Here is a 21,164-nt window from a genome sequence, read left to right as displayed (position 1 = left end):
CTGAAATAAAGCATGTAGTGTTTAGGAATGATGCTAGGGCCGTATTCACAATATCACTTCTAATTATAGCCATTCAAGCAATTCATTTGCAGTGTCCTGCTACGGTAGTGCTTATGAAAATAGAATCCTCTTTATAGTTTGGTAGCAGATTAAGAGAGGAAAAAACCAGATATCCCGTTCCATGCAATGTCTTTGAAAGAGGTTTGCCCTCATAACTTGCTTTCTAGGGACATACCCCTTGTTTTCACTTGTCATCCTGGCCTGACTTTTAATGACTGACTTTGCATCTCTCAGTAGCCAATTCCCTGTCACCTTTCCCTCATTTTCTTTCCATTTCTGTCCATAAACGGCAGCGTTCTAGCTGGAAACAGCCTTCGGGCGCAGCAGCAAAACCCCATAGAAAAGGCCAGAAATTTTCCACCTGAATTCTGAGTCTGGCCCAGGGCTTTGGCTGCACAAGGAGCCAACGCGCTGGACTTTGCAGGATCCGAGCAGCGCTCAGATGCAGCCGCTGGATGGAGGACACGTGGCTGAGGAGCGGGGCCAGAGCCGGGCAGCCGGGACCGCGCCGTCGGCATCTCCATCCGACAGCGCTGGATGCAGCTACTCCCCCAGGTTGTCCCTTTTCCTGGCACGTCTGCTGTGCCCCAGGAGGGCTGAGCGAGTGGTTGCAGCTGGCCAGAATATGGGGACGCAGCTCCTAATGCTGATTTTATAGCATTAATGTGCACCTGTTTTGGTGGCCAACTGGCACCGTGTCCAGCCTAAAATGTGTGTGTAAGCCCGGTATTAAAAGAGGCACAAGAATTACCGTGCATCAAACATATCATTAGACACGTGCCTGGTAGACATAATGTAGGATAATGAATATGATCACAAGAATAAATTAATAACTGAAAATATTTTTTATACGTATGCACACTTAAAACGGGATAAGAACTCAGTGACACTTGTGTCACCAGTTTATAATTAAAATGCAGTGCTTGAATGAAAATGTAAGCTTCAATTAGCCAGCACGACCCTGCTTCCGGCTTTACTTCCCACTGAAAAGCAACGATAACAAGCTCACATTTATTATCAGAGTTTTTCCTGGAGCTGTGCGCTGAAACATGCTCACATCTGAGCCCTTTCACTGAAGACATTTTTTCGCTTCAGCAGTTTGGCATGCCATACAAAGGCTCTCTGATTTTTAGTGATGTTCACCTCCTCTTACATAAAAATGTTTTCTGTGCATATTATTTGGTTTTAGTTAAAGTCCAGGTGCACGGGTTACTGAAGAACCAAAAGGATGGCTCATCACACAGCACAATGGGTAATTATTGCTGAGCTTCACTGTATTGCACAGACAAAGCCTTTCTTGGAATTCAGCATTGTCGCTGCGAGAGAGAGGAAATACCTAAGATGCAGCCCCAAGTCCCACAAGGGTAAGAATAGATCCTCTGGTGTCTGCTTTGCCCATTTAATTTTTAACTGTCTCGAGGGACAGAGCTTCGCAGTTTTGTTTAGAGCTACTATTTTGCATTTTAATTTCACCAGGGGGAAGTTAACACATATATAAATTATGAGGTCTCATACGTTCCCGTTGTCATCCCAAGACTCTTTCTAGTTATGGTTAAATAATTCTCTGGGTTTGGCCCCCATTTAAGCCAAGATTTATCTTGATTTATGTGCGGTCCTGACAGAGTTCAGTGCTGCGTAGCCTAAGAATTGAGGTTCTGATTTCTGCAACACAGGGCAGGGTCCTTGGCTGGACAGCTGGGCTGCCTGGGTAGGCAGAACAAAGCCCAGATACCTTGAAAGAACAATTCTGGAAATGTGTGTGCTGGGTGGGCACCTGCCTGTGTCGACTTACGGGAAGGTTAATCCTGTGCAACATCTTGGCTCCTGCCTCTCTGTGCAATTTTTGTACCTGTCTCAGTGCTCGAGGTGCCTTTGGAGAGCTGCTGACAGCAATGGTGCCTTCCCAGACACTCATCTCGCCAATGCCAAAAACACCCCAGGAACCTTTTAGTCTAGGACATATTCAGCCTGAAGATGTCTTCAGTAGGTGCTCGGCTGGACATTTTTGCACCCTCCAGATTGGTCCATGTGCAGACAGGGCTGCAGGAAACAGAGTCCAAAATAAGGCAGCTAGGGAATTCCTTCCTCAACCGGTGCTTAGGACAGTTGGTGAAAGGGCTACAAACCCCAACCAGTCCCAAAAATGTCAACATAGAGCAGCCGAGCCTCAGAAAGTGCACTTAGGGAATATCTCCCTGACGGAGATGGGACCGAATGTCCACACGGATATCTTTCCCAATGCCCCCTCCAATATTTTAAGCAATTTCTAGGGGCAGAATTCTTGTAATGGAGGAGAGGATGTCAAGCCAGGGTATCTCAACTCAGAACAGATACGTGCTCTTAGCTTTGGGTCAGGCAGTGATGTGTGGTGTGGTTAGAGCCCTCAGGGACTCTTCAAGTTGTAAAAACTACAAACCTTCTGGTTTTTCGCTGGTGCTATTCACATGGGACAGAGTGACCTCTCCAGAAAGCCTTTCCAGCAGCAGCAGCAGCAGAAATCGCTCTCAATAGCATTTAATAACTACCCATGGAGAAAATTACACTCTATTTAAAAGGCCAGAAAAATAATCTTCAGTTTAACTCTGCTGACTTTGGTAGAATTACACCAAAAATGAGGGTTGTTTTTTTTTTTCTGGTATCCTTTCCCATGCTAATGTTCAGTAGCTGGGCTGAAAAAGCCTTTCAAAGGCAGATTAAACAAGTCCAAATGGTGAAATATTCTTTTAATTTTCCTTTGCACACGTTATTTTAGGTGTAGCTTGGAACACTGCCCTTACAAGAGGCATTCCTTTAAATATTTATACAGCATCAATATGTAGCCACCTTCATACGTTTTTAATGATACATTCCTTTCTAAATTAACCATTAGGTCGCCCTGTTCTATAGCATTCCATATTTTGCACTGCCTCTCCGCTCCCCTTGGAGTTTTATTTATGTATTTTGCTGTGGAACAATGAAGATGTCAAGGCAAGGCCCAGGGGCACTGTGAAAATCGAATTCTTGGAGCTCCACCGCTGTTGCCATGGTGGACACGCACTCAATAGCACACTGTGCTGTTCCGCAAGCCAACGGGATGCAAACCGCAGCTCTGCTGCTGGGCCATGTCAGTTCATCACCGTTACAACCGAGGGTCTTCGTGTCCATAATTGTAGTTCCCAGGATCGGGGGGTTAAAACTACTGAGGCAAACCTGAGCGAAGGGGAAGGTGCTGCAAAGCGCTGGGAAGCAAAAATGTCCTTTCTGAGGTTCTCCCTGAGAACTGCAGTTGTGTCTGTCAGATTTCGGGGTTTTACAGAGGTTTTCCTCTTTCGTATTCTCATTTTGTACTAGTTAGTAAGATGCTTCGGTACGCTGAGGTGAATAGGACAAAGCTCAGTGTTGTCAGCTGAGTCAAAGATCTTTACTATTTCCTCAGCCCTGATTCATGCTGAAAACCCACAGATGAGTAGAAGTGTTTGCACAAGCCATGGGTTTTTATAATGCTGGGATTTATGAGTCTTGTTTAATTATGCCACGTTATCATAGCAAAATGATTTCTGCAGAAGCTGCTCGTGGCTCGTTTCCATTCTGGTTTCTCTCTCTCCTAAGGGGACCGTAGGAGTTGGCTGCACCATGAGATCGCAGCTGCATAACCAAAAACTGAGCAAAGCCTCAGCAGATTGATGGATGGCACACGTGTCCCAGGTTGGGTAGGGAGAAGAAAAAGATACCAGACAAAAAAAAAAGGTACATCAGAGCTTGTCCTATGCCCTATTACACTGAAAACAAGAGCAAAATATTCCTGCACGTTGCTTCACAAAGAAGAGTTGCAGCCCTTAGAGCCGAAATCCAACCTGTCCTCTGTCCTGCTCAAGGGGCTTTACCCTGGGCTTGTTCTGTAAGAGCTTCAGTTAAGTCAGTGGAGATTTTGTCTGAGGATAACAGGCTCAACGAAACACTGAAATGCAATTTCCCCCAGTTGCAGTGTATTGAAGGAAGAGATTGAGCTGCAAGCAACCCCCGCCCAGCACCGGCGCTGGGGTCCTGCTGCACACATCAGTCCCCGTCAGGATGCCGCCGTCCCTTCTGCTGGCAGATGAGGCGCTTTGCAAAAAAGCACAGGGGTATTTTTTGTATCTTCCCTCCAATGAACCGACTCCGGTATGATTTGGTTTGCTGGGTTTTTAAATGTGCTGGTAAAGGGATGTTGTTTGCTCCAAACAAAAGCCGTCTGGGCTTGGCATTCCCGCCGTGTGCCTCAGTCAGAGGCGCCAGGCAGCAGCTGAGACACAGCAAACTGCTCTCTTCCACCTCGGGAAAGGCAAGATATGGCCAGCCTTCAATTGTGCTGCTATTTGAGGCTCTTCTTTGGGTCGCAGAGGCAATTTTTTTCTCAGTGTTTGCTGCAAATATGTTTAAATTCACTCTGTTTTGGAGGCAAGTAGTCAATGCATCTGAAGTGCATACTTGACATATGTCTCTTTTCACATGCTGTCCTCCATTCGTTTCATGCAGCAGATGCTCAGTTTACCACTTTAAATGTATTCTTATTTACATGAAATTATTTTAGAAAATAGCTGTTTGGAACTAAACATTTCCAGCCCTTCTTCTGGTTGCTGGGAGCTCCTTTTTGCAGCTGTCCTGTGTGGCTGCGTGCAGATGTTGACAGGTTAATTTGCATTTGAAGAGCTGGATGCAGTGAGTTAAGCAAGGGTTTTTCTTCCCTGTCTCTGAAGGCAGTCACTGAAACACTCCTTGCCAAATTTAGCCATGATGCTACACTTTTTAATTAACAAGAGCAACATCCAAGCTGACTTTGGCCCACTGTTTGCTGCCCATTTATTCCATGGTTGAATCAAGCCCCCTGACCATGTAAAAGAAAGGGGCTTTTTTCTCAAAATTGATTGTACAACAGTGAAATGCAAGGACAGTCCTATTTCACAGCAAGGCAGTGTGTACAAGCTGGTTTATCTGATTCCCACTGTAATGTCCTATTTCAGAAACTGCAGGTTCAAATCTTCCAGCTGAGGTTGCTGGTTTACCTGGCTGCCGCTTGCTACTGGAGTCAGAAATGGTTTAGTAGAAAGGAAATCCTACTAGCAAGAATAAAGCGCACCTTGCACAGCTCGATCCCCATTCCTGGAGAGTACCCTTGGTTTTTTGTCATGTATGGCTTTTTTCCCCTTAAAATAATAGTTGCATAAAGGCCTTCAGCACAAACCCCCACATTTAGACTTCAGTGCCTCCCATCAATAAAGGCAGAAGTCTTGATCCACAACCATGCTGTCAGCCTCTAGGAGCTGTCGTTCCGGGTCTATCATGCGCCTGATCCACCCACATGGACTCAAAGCACAATTTAGCAGGGACCAAAACCTTCCATGCTGCAGCAGGGAGAACAGCAAACACTCCAGGAGCTGTAGCCCTGTCACCATCAAGGCCCCTACACTTTGCTTCCTCTTCGTTTTCTTTTCTTCCCTTTAGATGTTACAAAACTGTCGATGAAAGCTACGTTTTCTTTCCTTCTTCATTTCACCCCACTTGTGTTCTTTCTCTGCCACGTCCCTGCCATGATCAGCCGTGGGCAGATGCTGGTCTCACTTCTCCCCCATAATCTGGATTTCAGCAGCCCTCATGCTGGTCTAACACACCATAGAGCTGCAGCTGAGTTTGCTGCCATGGGGACCAAGTTACTCACCTGAACTTCGGTAGTTTTGATGTCTACAGACAAGCGTTGTCATGCACACTGATAACACATGAGGCTCAGTTTGCACTTGACTGCAACCAGTAAGAATTTTGCCATGAATGCTCCAAAACACAGACTAATTCATCACCCCACCCGTGCACGGGTGCGGTGTGAGATGCCGCTGGCACATGGCACTTTCTTAAAGAAAAGGGTTTCCTTCAGGTCCATCATTTGCATCACGCATTAAGCTTTTCTTGTAGATATCTTTTATGTTTTCTGTGTGATGACTTAAGGGGAGGGGACAGGAACAGGGAATGCTGCTGTTAGACAGGCATGAATCAGGTACCCATGGCGACATGAGCTCACTCTGCATTGGCACCGACACAAGAAGATTACCTTATACAGGAATAACTGCGAACAGAGTTTTTGGCCTTCAAGATTTTCTTATCTGTAAACATTATATCTGGATAGCAGTGCAATCCAACTTGTCAACAACAAGAAATAAAAGAAAAATAAAACTAATTTAAAACTCCACAGCGGCAGTGGAATAAATTCGTACATTTATCATTTCAGAGGTTCCCATCATTCCTGCAAGGTTTAAATTATTAGATTTTTTTTTTCTTTTTTCACATTGTGTTTACTCTCCTAAGAATAGAATACGATTTACTGAAACGTGTATGGATGAAAAAGCATTTTGCTTTTGCGCTGTTGCTTGCACAGTTAACACACACAAACCTGCACCTTCCAGCTTTCCAAAACCTCGGTTCATACCATCAGATAAATTACTTTAGTATTCAGAAATTTACTTTTAAAGCCTTAAAAGAAGAAGGTTTATTACTTGAACTTTCCTTTAAGAAATACCATGCATCTCAGTGTTTGGTGCAAGGCTTTATCTGGTCCAGTTAAAGGGGCAGGTTCTTCCCAACGCTCCCATGGGTGGCTGGTCCCGCCAGCTCTAGCGCTGGAGATACTTGCATGAGAAAAGATCCCTAAATTGACTAAATGCAGGACGAGGACTTAAGCTTACCATAACAGCTGGAAAGAACCCAGTGAACGAAAAATCAGTATCTGCTACTGTAGATCTCTCAGGTTTCAAGCTTCCGAGGCAGAGGGCGATTTTGAAGAATAATTTTAACTTGTACATACATGAATTATTTCTAGTGACTTGCTCAAAAATAGGAATTTGAGCCCTGTACTTACACAGGCCTGTCCATGCCTGGGAACACAAAACTTACTGCACCCACCTGAACTGAAGTACCCACCTTGGTCTGGCACTGCGGGCTGGGCACACATGTCCCTTGTCCCTCCCCTGACACGGGTCAGCAGGGAACGGCCACAGTGTGGGGTTCAAACATCTCACTGAGGTCTGAGCCAGCGAGGGAGGGCGATAGTTGGTTATGGATAGAGGCTGATGGCGAAGTGCTGTCCCCCGGGAGCATCCTGCTGCGTGAGTCAGCGGCGCAGCTGAGTCACAGCCTCCCGTGGCTGCTCCCGCCATGGGAACGGCTTCCACACCGTATGCGAGATGGTGCTGGAAGCCACGAGCCGAGTCGTTGTGTTCAGGCTCCTCGTTTGCTTCACAGGCAGAAACATCTCGTTGCGCACCTCGGAGAAGAAAAAGGAGCGTGCGATGTGGGAAAAACCAGCTCCCAGATTCCCACTTGTGAGATCACTGTTTGAAAAAAAAATCCAACAAAAAACACCTTTAAAGCACAAGGGGATGATAATATCTGTCATCCAGAGGGATGACACCAGAGGGATGACAAGGGGATGATAATATCTGTGTTGGAGCCCCTCAGAAGTCAGTGAAGGTGCATTTGGCAGCCAAGCTCGCCTGAGGCATGTGGAGCTGCCTTGGGAAAGCATTCATATCTCATGAGGGTACAGCCCTCCTCCAGATCCTAGGAGCAGATCCGTGGATGGGTTTAGGTGTTACCATGCCTGAAAAAGTAGACTATTGCCCTGCAAACCCAAGCGCCCTGGGCAATAAATGACACTGAAGAGCAGGAGCCAGGACCTTATTGGTGAGCGTGGCTGGTCTCAGCTTTGCAAACCCCCAGGGCTGGTGTTTCGGGCTGTGCTCAGCCTGGCAGGTGGACTTGACCTTGCTGAGGCCTCTGGATGGAGTCACGGCAGAGCAGGCGTGTGTCACCGCATCCCACTCAGGTGCTGGTGCCTCCCCGGCAGCACTGATGGAGTTCAATGGTGCAGCAGACCCTCGCTCTGCCATAGGTATTTGCTGGCACGTAGCCCATAAATCCAGTCTCTAGAGCACGAGTGATCTATAGTCACTAGGAAAACTTTCTCAGGACCTGATGTAGGAGAGAAAGCCCTGACGCATGGTTAGCACTGTGCGCAGGAGAGCTGCTGGAGACGGCTGATATTTCGACATGACCGAGTATTTTTAGAGCCATCCTATGGTGCAGGATTTTTAACTTCCATTTCACGGCCCTTGAAGCCAGGCAAACTTTCATTAACATTTGATGCCTTGAAGTCATGCAAGGTCTGGGGGAAAAGGGAGGGGAAAGAGGGGAAAAAAATACACCTTTTTGGAACGTATAGTTTGCAAAGTTGCTGTGAAGCTTAGAAGAAGCCTCCAATCCCTGCTCTTTGTACCAAGTGCTTTTAAAGTACCCAAAGCATTCAGAGAGTATCCCAAATCACGGCTGCGTGGGAGAGTCTTGCTTAATCAAAAGATAAACTAACATGTTAAATACCTGGAGTCTCTCTGGCCCTTGGGGAGATTCAAGCACTTTTCAGAGATGTCCCCACCTTCTATGGATTATGCCTCTCTTCATCATCCATTATTAGGCAACATGGCTAATATAGGGCTTTTTGACCCATAAATCCCCAAGTTATTCAGAAGTTATCATGTTTCCGTCCTAGAGAGGTGAACCTGGGACACAGAGCAGTTAAAGTATTTGCTCCCAATTCCCACTGCACACGCTGCCATTTCTGCCTCAGAACAAAGTAAGGATTTTCTACCCAAATTTATACACGGTGAAAACAGTGTTTCCCTGGCTACAAGGCAGACTTTCAACTGGAAAATAAATTAACAGAAACTGGTTTTTTTTCCCCAAAAATACACACAGGTATACACACACAGAGTCTCTTTGCACACAACTGAGATTTTTTTCATAGGCTGAAGGATAGGAAGAAGAGATGTAATTGACAAAAAAATGTATTGGCAGCATATCACTGAGTTGTAAAGATTGAGTAAGTACCAAAGCATGGCCCCGTTAAGAGAAGAGGGTTTTGGAAAGCCGCCTTTGGGCTGCCTGCACCCATCTGCCAGCACCATCGCCACGTCGCTGCCCTGCGGGGGGCTCAGCGCGTGCGACCCCAAACAGCCCGTACAGGCTCCTGTGGAGGAAGAGGGGTTTGTAATACCTGGGAATGAGGAGCTGTGGGCTCTGCATCACACCAGATGAACTGTCTGAAGGGGAGAGGAGCTGTAAATCTCCCCTTGTGCGTGGCAGCGTTCCCGGGCGGCCGCAGCCGCTGCTTGCGTCCCGAGCTGCGCATCGCTCGGGAGGTCTTGCCAAGGTGGTGACAAACTGGTCCTCTCCTGCTTTCAAAACTGGAGAGGAAATATGGTCCCTGAGAAGCTGTTATACAAGGTCAGGGAGAGAGATGAAGGACTGAAGAAGGGAGGGCTAAGAAGGAGTCAGAGGCACAGCAACCTGCACAGCCCACCTGCCTTTTGTCCGGTCTTCGCAGCAAAAGGAAAACTTCTTGGTTTTCGCCTCCTGTGAACCTCCCCAGTCACTTCCATGCCACTCTAGGACAGCAAAAAGCAATAAGCATCTCTGGTTACAACAGAGGATGTGCCTGATGCTGCTAAGGGCTGGAACTCTCAGGTAAATTATTTAAATCCAAGTCTGAGATCCTTGATTGGCTTGCCCAAAGCTACCACCAGCATTATCCTTCCCTGACGCAGGTAGAAACATTTAGTAGTAAAATGCAATTCCGAAATGCTGAAAGAGGGAAGAAAATAAACTCAAAAATCTTGACAATAAAATATTTATGCATCTGTGCTTTAGTGCATTGTAATTTTGCATGATATGCTTTGCTTTTGAGGACTCACTAGGTTAAGGCACTTCTGATTCATTAAACACTTTTTGCCAAATGCTATTTCTACAAATATTGTTGGGCCATTGTGCTTAGTTGTATTTATTAGCTGGTGTAACAAGGAAGTTACATCTTCCATAAACCTGAGAGGAAACCACTTAAATGTGTTGCTCTGAATCTCAGCAGAGAAGAAAACAGATCTAATGAATAATTAAAGCTTTAAGAGGTCATGCTGCTTTTGCAGCCTCATTTTTATTTGTCACTGCTTAGTTTGCATTAGGAAATAGGAAGTTTCAGATGCAGGAGCCAAATGAAATCTCTTCTGCATGTGTTCATTTAAACAGATCTACTTGAGAGCCATCTCCATTTTTATGTATTAGGTCATTTGTTAACTGTAACTATTTAAATCAGTCCTGGGAATTATAAGTTTCAGGCTATTAATTTTCAACAGGCAGTGGCTTTGTGCACCCCCTCACCTTCTGCCAGCAGTACGAGCACTGGCCCTTCAGCAGGGCTGGGGATGCAGGCAGGGCTGGGGATGCAGGCAGGGCTGGGATGCAAGCAGAAGTGTGATGCAGGCAGGTCTTACATGCAGGCAGAGCTGGGGATGCAGGCAGGACTGGGATGCAAGTAGGACTGAGATGCAGGCAGGGCTGGGGATGCAAGCAGAGATGCTCAGGGAGGACTGGGATGCAGGTAGGACTGGGATGCAGGCAGGGCTGGGGATGCAGGCAGAGATGCTCAGGGAGGACTGGGATGCAGGTAGGACTGGGATGCAGGCAGGGCTGGGGATGCAAGCAGAGATGCTCAGGGAGGACTGGGATGCAGGTAGGACTGGGATGCAGGCAGGGCTGGGGATGCAGGCAGAGATGCTCAGGGCGGACCCTGGTCACCATCTGCTCCTTGTCTCCGCAGGCACCACCAATCTGCCAGGCTCCTGTTCTCCTCCTAGGCCCTCTCCTTGCCTCCAGCCACCCACCGCCCACCCTTCCCGTCTCCTCCTCCTCAGCCCTCTCTCCCTCCCAGTTTCTCCCATGCTTCCTTTCCTCCTCTCTGCCTGCCAGCACCCACCCTGCGTGACGGTACAGTGCCTTACGGCTTACATGTACTGCTGGGAATCAGGAATAACCACATCAGTAATAACTCAAATTCAAGCTAAAGTCCTTCCTATTTCCTTTATATTTTCTTCCAGTTGCAAAATATTTTTGTTCCATTTATTTTTTTCACTCTGGCACCTCTTCTTTCTAACCGGCAGCTCTGTTATTTTTTCTGAAGGTTAGACATTAGCCCTGGGTATTCAAGTAGACAACACAGTCTCTTGGATGCACCGCACTAATCTCTCCTAGTGGAGTCTTTCTCACTAATACATCACGCAGATGATTTTTGAAACCTTTGCCTTGCATATCCCAAATCCAGCCATCAGCAGGGTTTGGCAGTTAGATCCCTTCCTCCTAACCTTTAGATTTCCCATTGTCATCAGTCTTGTTTCAGTCCCACATCACTGATTGTGCCTGATCAATCTCTAGAGGTTTAGTTTCTATGTATAACTCAACAAGCTGGCATAGAAATGAGGAAGACATGCTCCAAAATGAATGCAGACCCAATTCAAGGTCACTGCATTATGAAGACAGACATATTGCAAGCATTCCCTTCAATTAAAATGATTTATGGAGTGAAATTTCCCTGTTCTTCAATATCCAGCTATTTTTCTAAATGCTATAATCTTATGATCAATCACCATGGACTGAAAAGACATGGAAACATTACAAGATCCCAGAAGGGTCCAAATATCCTGCATATTCCTAATCAGTTAACTAGTGAGCTCTTTTTTTTTCATTTGCAGTGCATGAATGCGCCAAAAGAAGGTTTGTAAAGAAAGAGTTCAGTTCTAGATGTCAGGTTAGAGATGTTCCCTGCTATTAGAGCAGACAATAATTCATTTCACACAGAGAAATAATTACGTGATGCCATGTAAGCTTCTGCTACATGAAGAGATCTCACAAGGAGTATCACTAATATGAACCATTTTTCTGCTGACTAGATCTGGAGGGTTTCTTCCATTACAGAAGCATCCTGTGCGTGTTACCCCAAACATCCCCAAGGATTACCCAGGTCCTCATTCTGGAGAGTTGTTTCCTAAATTTTAGGCCACTGTATGTCAACCACAAACCTTGCCTGTTGTGAAATGAAGACGCTTAGGGAACTTGAAAAAATAGAAGTTTAAGAGGGTCTAAAAGTAGAAATTAAGAATGAGAAGGCAATAAATAGCTTGAGGCTGCACGAGTATGAAAGTTGAGGGGGCAGAAGATACAAGGGATGAAACACCACACGTTTTCCTGGTTATGTTTCATCTACTTCAAGATCATTCCCCAGACATTACCATGATTACGTCTCAAATTATAAACTCAGTAGGGGCCTTGAAGAGACACAAATGTCCATTTCCCTAAATTTTCTCCCCCAGGTAGTGACAGGCTTTATAGACATGCCGTGATCGTAAGAGGTGAAACCATCAAGCCCTGGTTGATCACCATGTTAATGAGGGAGAACTGATGACTTACTGAAGTAAGGGAAACCAGATGGATAAAAACCAAACTATCCCTTAAGGGAAACTTGATTCCAATTGTGCCAACGCAGGGAAAAAGCACAGTTTGACAATGTGAAAATAAACACGATTTGTCATTTTGCAGCATATGAACGCTTCATCAGACAAAATGACTATCTGTTCTCAAAATTGCATCCGGTAAAATTTGGCATTTCAGCCCTCATAATGATTGATGGACTGGCAGCAATTTGCCTGAACGAGCAGTCTTTGTACTGGTGAATGTATGTCATGGTCAAGAATACTGGTAGGGGAAAACGTGGATTTTTGTCCAAATCAAGATATATCTGGATCCCAGTTATCACACAGGCCAGCACAGCTTGTTTCCCACCACTCTCTGAGGTGCTGGAGCCATCACAGCCACTGTGTAGTTACAGTTGTGAATAACAAGGTAGTCTCCAACACGCCAAAAGCATTGCTGGTTACTAAAGCACCTATTTAAATCAAGGCGTTTTGGACTGGAACGTAAGTAAGAGGCTGGAAATTCATTGGAGATTGACTTTGAGTGTGAAGCTGTGGTGGGTGAAGGTGCTCCCCTAAGAAGCCAACACCAACTCCTCAAGCATCAGGCAAATTACAGCTAAGATAGAAAAGCCAATTACAAAACTGTAATGGAAGTTTCCATCCAAGCTCCAAATTAATTTTTAAAACTATTATATCAGCCACCCAGAAACAGGTTTTGCAAAGTGGTAGCAGAGCAGAGTATGGAAATGTGTGGTGAGACAAACTTCTGGGCTGCTAGGATAAAGGACTGGAGCATGAGATGCAGGACGAGACGAGGTGTGAAGACAGAACACAGCAAGCGTGGGCCGTGGTGGTAGATAGAAAAGCAGACACAGAAAAGTGAGTTAACAACCCCATGACAAACAGAAATGTTGACAGACTCTTGGGACTGAGCCAGGCATGGGAACGCTTGTCGTGGCAGGGCTAACATAGCTCTGACTTGAAAAAGTTCCTCAAGCAGCATCGCCAGCATTGCCCCCAAAAATTAATATCCCGCCCAGGTTGAGGAATTGCCCATTTCCTTCTGCAGGTGATTTACAAAACGCAAATGGAGCATCAGGGCTGGAAGTATGTCAGTGTTTCTTCCTAGAAAATAGTCATTCCCTCAATAAGGTCCATAAAAAGGAGGGGAAAAAAAAGACTAAAATAAGCCACTGAAGCCACCGCAAAATTCCCCCCACTTTTCCATCCGAGCAGAAGCACAAGAAAGCATGGTTAATAAGGAGCAAATTGCAAATGGTAGCAGGAAAACCATCAGCAATGCACGGAGGGGCTGCTGGGGATGCCTGAGAAGTGGTGATGGAATAGCGCAGCACAGGATTGTATCTGCTGCTCGGCTGAGGAAACGCAAACATTGCTGAACGACCTCAATCGCGACTTCTGTGGCCAAGACGCTGGTTTATGAGACGAACACTCGAAGAAAATGGAAATTAAGTAGCTCAAAACAACATGTAACATACAATCAACTCTTACCTACTTTGCTGCTGTCCTACGTTTCCCTGATGCTATTGGTATTCACTGTGGTAGCGCAAGGACGCTTAGTACTTTTGGCAGCAGTTTTGTAATGACTGAAGAGGATTCAAAGGACAGCAGCCAGACACTGTGATGTGTTTTATTAGCTCCCAGATGTGCAGGTGAGGTGAATCTTTGGGAAATGAGTTTCGCTGCCATGGATTTTCTAACATCACTCAAGGTCTAAAATAAAATCTTATAATGGAACAAAAGGCTGTCATAGAATTTTAAAGTCATCTTGGCAAAGCGTCTTTTCTGCATCTGTTCATTTCTTAGACAGAAATACCAATGCACAACATCATTGGTGATATTTGCCCAGCTGAAAACAGAAGGTCGGCTGCTGAGGCTGTATAGACCCACATGAATTGAAATGACTGAGCCTCTATAGGCATTTCCCTGGATGTCTTCTGGTGTAGGTGATCCAGAATCTGGAGATGCTTTACCAGGCTGTACACAACCACATTCAGGTGTTATGCCCTGGGTTGCAGTAGACCAAAAAAATATTGGGCAAAGGGTAAAATTGTTCATACCAGAACTAGAAGTAACTACACAGCAGCGGACATCTTTACCACCTAAGCAAGATACATGGTCACCTTCTTTGGGCAGTGGTGAGCATCCATGTCTGGAGGAGATCAGCTAAGTCACCACATCTGGGCCTCCAGAAACTCAAGAGCATTAGAAGAGAAAAGGCTGGGTCATGACATGAAGGTTGAACTGCCCAAGCAGAGACCTTGCTGATCGCTATTAGTGGCTGTGAAATTGGCCCTCAGGTCAGGGAAGATGGCTCTTCTGAAAGGTGGAGCGTGAGCTCCGCTACAGTTTGAGATCACTGCAGAAAAAAGCAATGCAAGGGATAGAACAACTCACCCATCGTTCTGTGGGGATGTGGTGAAAGGAGAAGTCATGAGCTGCCTCTGCTTCCAACAGAGAGGGCTTTAGATGGTCTTGGTAGAGGAGCACCAAGGAGAGGCTGCAGATGGCAAAAGGCAACCAGCTCACACACTGCCACAGGGCAGACAAGTCTGTGAAAGCAGATTATCATATCTTAGAGTCGGTACTTGAAAGTGGTGTTATAAGGCAGTCTCTTCTCTCGTAGAAAGTGTGTGCTAAATAGAGGAGAAGCGTTACCTCCTGTGTGAAGGTAAGAGAAGAAGCAGAGTGAGGTTAATGGTGGGACTGAGCATGTCAAATGACGAGATAAACTGAGACTTGTTCCTAGAGAAAATGTGCTTTTGCCAGACTAAAGGGGAATGGCGAGCACTGAGAATAAAGACCAGGCTTCCAACGCCAGCTTGTTCGCAAGCACGTGGACAGAAGCAGCTGCGAGCTGCTTGGTGTGTGTTTCCTCCAGCGCCAGGGTGGTCCGAGCACTCACGAGGTGTTAAACACACCGGGAAGGTGTTTTGGGTTTGAAAATGTTAAAGAGGAGCGAGATGGAGCAGGCAGCAAAAGCGACCGGTAGTTATTCACGTGACACCGAGGGGAGGGATGGGGAGCTCAGAGCAGCAGAGGGTCTGTAGGCAGCAGAGGAGGAGGGTGGGAAAAAGGGGAAATTCATGTCACAGCAGAAGATGAGAAAATAAGAGACTCGAGGAGGAGTTTTGCTTTGCCCATCAGACAATTGAAAATAGATCAAAAGAAGAACCCAAAGGGTTTGCTGGAGCTGACAGCTCCTAAGGAAAAAAGTGGGGCAAATTTCATACATTTCAACATTTTACTTCCTGGGCAAAAAGAAAGAGATTTCTAGAGTAGGAGCAAACTAAGGGAGAAGAGCAGATTCTGATATTGCTGTTACGGGGTGAGACAGATTTGAGTCCACTGCACTGAAATCAGAATCTGGCTCTTAATTCTGCTCCTTGAAAGCAGGTGGTTCAGCTCCCCGCATTGAGAAACCATTGCATTCTGAGCTATGGGACAAAAGACAGAGAAAGAAGGGAAATACCTTTATGAGGAAAAATAAATTATTATTTCACTATCACAACACTTGCAGAGAAAAATGGTTAAGATTCAGGATCAATTCATTTTAAAGACTCAGTTGAGCTGGATTTGCTGTAGTCTGACCACAACAGGCACGGAGAGCTAGTGATGCTCAGCTCATGGTACTGCGCTAGCCCACCGTTGTGGGAACGGACTTCTAGTCTTTTTAGGTCCTAAACATCTTCTGAAAACAACACCTACCCTGGCAAAAGTATGACAATAACCCCAGGTATTTCATCAAATTCACCATCAGGATGAAACAAAAATGTGAACTGTCAGATGGACAAATGTTTCCTGAGCTGGCAGGACTCAGGTGGTGTCAGACAGCATCTGTCTCAAAAGCAAACTACGCTTTGAAGTTTCCAGCTTCATGAGGCTCTTGCGACTTTTCTCAAAGGCAGACACCCAATAAATGTGTATTTAACCTCCTGAGGCTACTTCCTCTGCTGGCTCCATCCTCCGTGGTGATGGCGGCAGCGCTACAGCAGCAACGTGGGGTAGGAAATTCACATGGGGTGTGTTCTGCACACAACCTGCATCAATACTTCATGATTTCTTTTATAATGACAGCATTAAATGTCCTCTGGCAGGGGCTCACAGGATCTGCGCTTGTTCAAGTAGCTTGAGGAGAGCCCTGTGAAATTCTCAGCGAGCAGCAGGAGACAAATAATCGAACTTGGGACAATTTAACACAGAAAGTGGCGAGTCACAGAAAAATATCTAATGCTGTTCCCTGTGGGCTGAGTTGAGAGCTCAGGACCATGAAGCCCCTGTTTGAGCATCAGCATCATGAAGCGGGTTTTGAAAGTAAAAAGAGGAGCACCACCCATTCCTCTTTTCAAGGGTTATTTTATGTCCAGAGGAATGCAGAGAAAAGAAAGTTAACTCGGCAGCTGCGTTCGCTGTTGTGTGCCAATCCAGTGAGACAGGGGAGTTGTACTGGTGGAAAATCAAATAAATGAACACAGTGCACAGATAGACTCCACACTATACATTTTGTGGAGAGGAACATTTCTGGCATGTCTGTTCTCTTTTGCTCGCTGTTGCTCAAATCACACTGCAAAGGATTACAGAACTTGTCAGCAGAGAAATCTTCCTAAGGAAAAAAAAACATATATAACTGTTTCTCTTCTCCCCTGGTGGAGTCCAGCGCTGACACACTCTCACTCACTATAAATAGAGCTTCTCCGGTGTTGTCCAAGGGAAGCACCAAGATGTGTTGTTAAGGAAACCCAGTCCCACACTGCTGGGACGGACACTGTGCTCGGGCAACTGCTGGTACAACAGCCCCAATCCACCCGTCACGTTTTTCTTGTTGTCTGTGATGTTATCTGTCAGTCAGCCTTCGCTGCGCTGATATATTCAGAAAACTTGTCATTTAAACATTCAGATATTCAAGTGTTGCAGTAAATCAGGCTAACAGTTGGCTCTGGAACTGAAGCACAGCATTTAATCACAGAATAGATGCAACAAGCAGAACCACCAGGCCAAATTTCCCATGGCTCCTTACTAATTGCCTTATTTTTAATATGCAGTCAGCTCCTTGCAGCTTGTATTCCCTGTATCTGCAAGCACTTGTTGTCAAATGATCTTGAAAATAATTTCCTTCCACGGCTTCAAGCCATCCCAGAAGACCCACATTTGCCAGAAAGCAAGCAGCTGGTAAGTGGGATTTTAGGCTGGACAATTCTGGGGTGTATCTACCTGCCCGCAAGTAATTGCTGCAGCTGTGTGACCACGTTTGCAGCTGACATTCATAGCGCTTATTCCATCAATATTACCCACCTCAAGAGAAAACCCTGCTTAACTCTATTAATAGTGTGCACGTGTGTGCAGTAAGTATCTGTAGCTGCTCAAGACCTGCAAGAATGTGGCGTATTGGCAGGGAGACTTGGATCCGAGGAGGTTGCAAATGTCTGGCAACCCATGAGAAAACAAGAAGGTTTCTTAACCAAGTCCCAAAGCCGATGTTTTGCTGCATAGTCTCACCAACAAGGGTGGGCAAGAGGGCTGGAGGATGAAATAGTTAATCGAGCGATAGCCCTGCAGAAGCTGTTGATGGAGGAGGCAGCAGCTCGGCCCATCTATCCTCATGTGTCTCCCACTGCTATCAGATATCGCCTCCCATAAGCTCGTGCTTAGAGCACGGAGATGAAAATTGCTATTGACAGAAGTACCCTGCAGACAAGGTCCTCTGCTGCCAGGCTGCCAGTGTCTTGCGTGGTGGAAACCTATTTTAAATGGCAATGGAACACTAATATTATGGAGAGATCTTGTTGTGTTTAGTTTTCAGGATTAGAAGTGGGGAGAAAACAAAAGTACAGCCTGCCTTGATGAATATTGTCAGACATTCAAGCGATGTATCTCCCAGTGACAATTCCTGCAAACACTTCCAGGGCAGCAGGGAATGTTGTCGTTGATAAACACTAACCATGGGAAATGGGTGTTCCAAAGACATGGCTGATGATATGGCCAGCAACAACGTGATCATGCAATGCATGGCCACACAGTTAATAAGCGTTTGCATCCTACAGCATTCACTGTCTCAGCCATCAAAAAATGAAACCCTAGTGAGCAATTCTGCAGTGGAACAGGCAGGAGTATTAAAGGATTATTTGAGAAAGAGCAAGGAGAAGGTAGTACGTCATCAGAATTTGGCATCACTGCTTTGATTTACTGTCGAAAACTCTGTGTACTTTGAGATCCCAAACCCCAAAACAAAGCTTAATCTTCACTTACGCACTACGGCTCCCTCCCTTATCACATTATCTGAGTACATCGCACTCTAATTATAGTTATCTGAACAACACTTAGTGAGATTGGCAAGTACTAACCTTGCTAGAGAAGCCCTTGAATGCAGAGTAAAACCAAGTCAGAAGCACTTTTTAGTTTTTAAATGCCAGCTAAGTACACTGCAACCAGTTGAAAAAACATTCTTACACCATCAGCAACACTTCAGAAAATTTACCTGTTCATTATCATTAGCCCAGAGCCTGAAGTCCTCGCTCAAAATTCAGAACAAACTTATTATTACCAGGAAAAAATGCATTATATTATTTGTATTTCTAAAAACGTAATTTAACACATATCAGTAATCATTCAAAGAAAGGAGTAATACTTACAGCATCTCAGTGGGATATTATATCTTACTCTCAAGAGGAATCCAGAAGTGCTTCTCAATATTTTAGTATCTGTTAGGCAGTGATTGCAGTTTATTTATCTCTCTCTAGTGGGTATGGAAGTAAAAGTTAAATATTCCATCTTCTTCTCCAAAGTATATAAGTGACTGTATACTCAAGCAAATTAAAAACAATACTCTCTTCCACATCACACCCTGGTGTGGAACACAGCCCACGGGTGCCATACGAAGTGCGGACCAGGGGCCACGTTTGTCTACGCATTTCTTCAAGGCGTTTTTGTATTGAAGTATTATTTAGAGTTTTTCTTCATGAATAGGAGAGGATAAAAATCATACTCTGGATGTGTTCCCTCTTAATTGCCACACCGTAATGAAGAGACTCAAAGAAATGACCATCGAGTCTCAGAGGCCCTGTTGTGCTGGGAGTGATTGAGTTTCATTGCGTGAACGGCCATAAAGATAAGCACTGGGATCTTTACAGTCTGAATTTTGTGTTGTCTTGCTGAAGAGCCATCGGGAGCAACAAATTGGCTGACGGCAAACAGGGGGTCGCACGGGCAAACACGCAGAGCAGGAGCCGTCCCAGCTGGAGTGCTCCCGTCCATCTGGCACACAGGACAGGTGTGTCTCTTCCAGATGTGACGTGAGCCACTTCTTGTTCACAGCCTTTGAAGTGCTGTGCGGAGAAAGCCTGAGCCGTTACTACAATTAGAGTGGAAACATCATTTACTGGAAGAATTAAATGCACTGTAGTAGCAAACCTGCAGTTGACACTCTCAGGGTGCAATGGAAATCCTCCGGATTAGTAATTCTTTTGAGATCTTTGTAATCATTGGTAATAGGTAGTGAAATAAATCCACATTTATATCCTACAGACTGCAGCTGTGCTTCTGTTGAAGTAGTATTAACTGATGGTTTTTAAATGCTTCTGCCAGCTCGAGCTGTAAGCACCGAAACTCCCGAGCTGGGGATAACTCATCCTGGGTGATGTATGTTCCTGGGCAGGAAAGTGGTGGTTGATGAATAATGAAGGCAGCACAGCAGGATCACAGGCAGTTCTCTGGGGACAGGTCCCCACATGGCTCGCAACTGTCCCAGCCACCCCGCTGCAGCAAAGACTGGACGCGGCTGTGGATAACCAGCCTAGAAAACAATACAAAATACCAATGTAAAGCTTCACCCAAATGGGCAAAGTGCTGAAACTCACCTTGTTCAGTCGAGCGAGGGGTTCATCTGGCCAACTCGGGTATCAGGAGCGCACGCTCGCGCCTTGAATTACTGCACAGGCTCCCAGTTAACTAAACAAATAGGCCATTAAAAGCTGAGCCAACCTTGAGGTGGGACATATGGGTTTATATTGCAGCAGGAAGAGATTTATGGATTTGTTTTCCAAGCCTAGAGTAATTGAAGAGGTTTCAGGCAGTTCAACATTTACCATCTCTGATAAGGGAAACCAGCACTTCACTGGGAATGGGGACGGGGGGTGGTGGGCACTGGACTGGCACCCAGCTTTGCTGTGGAGCCCCCACCATAGAGAGGGACCCAGAGCAACAGTCACTTGAGGAATAAAAAGCAGCTTTTCAAACTCGGTATGCTTGTAGGATAAGCACAACGCTGATAAGTAAAGCACAGAGATTAAAAGACTCAGGAGAACGATATTAGTGACAGACTGAAGAAAAAGAGTTTGGGAATCACGGCTCTTCCTTCCTTCAGCTAGACTCCAGCCAATTTGCCCAGAATTTGTGACCTTGGAGATGGTTTCTTGATGGCAGTAAAAAAATCAGTGACCGACCTGCAGGAGAATTATTTACTTACAGAACCTGGGAGGAAAAAGGAAATAAAGCAGAGTTTACAGAAGCACGTTTACCTCATTCTGTTGCTTATGTGTTACATTTACTTTATTTTTCATTTAGGAATCTACAAAGGACATTGCTTCCGAATCAACCACTTCCCTGAAGACAATGACTATGACCATGACAGCTCAGAATACCTTCTCCGTAAGTTGAAAAGTGATACCTATAATAATGCAGAGAATTAATAGACATAGCCAAAGAGACTTTCATAGAATCATGGAGTTATAGAATGGTTTGGGTTGGACGGACCTTAAAGTTAGTTTCAACTTCCCTGCTATGGACAGGGAC

The 21,164-nt window shown here is 45.5% G+C and overlaps 1 protein-coding gene across 1 annotated transcript in view; it reads left to right on the top strand.

The window, feature by feature from the left end:
- Positions 1–21,164, top strand: part of CACNG4 (calcium voltage-gated channel auxiliary subunit gamma 4) — a gene marked incomplete at both ends in the record, with an annotated part of 37,853 nt that overhangs the window by 10,165 nt on the left and 6,524 nt on the right. Inside the window, one exon of the mRNA XM_080356273.1 lies at positions 20,937–21,020. Coding sequence (XP_080212399.1) covers positions 20,937–21,020 — 84 coding nt within the window. The remainder of the gene's footprint in view (positions 1–20,936; positions 21,021–21,164) is intronic.

Source organism: Nesoenas mayeri (genome assembly GCF_963082525.1).
Source record: "Nesoenas mayeri genome assembly, chromosome: 19".
In the NCBI taxonomy this organism is placed as follows: domain Eukaryota; kingdom Metazoa; phylum Chordata; class Aves; order Columbiformes; family Columbidae; genus Nesoenas; species Nesoenas mayeri.
Note: the sequence above shows the minus strand (reverse complement) of the source record. Positions and strands in the feature narration are given on the sequence as shown.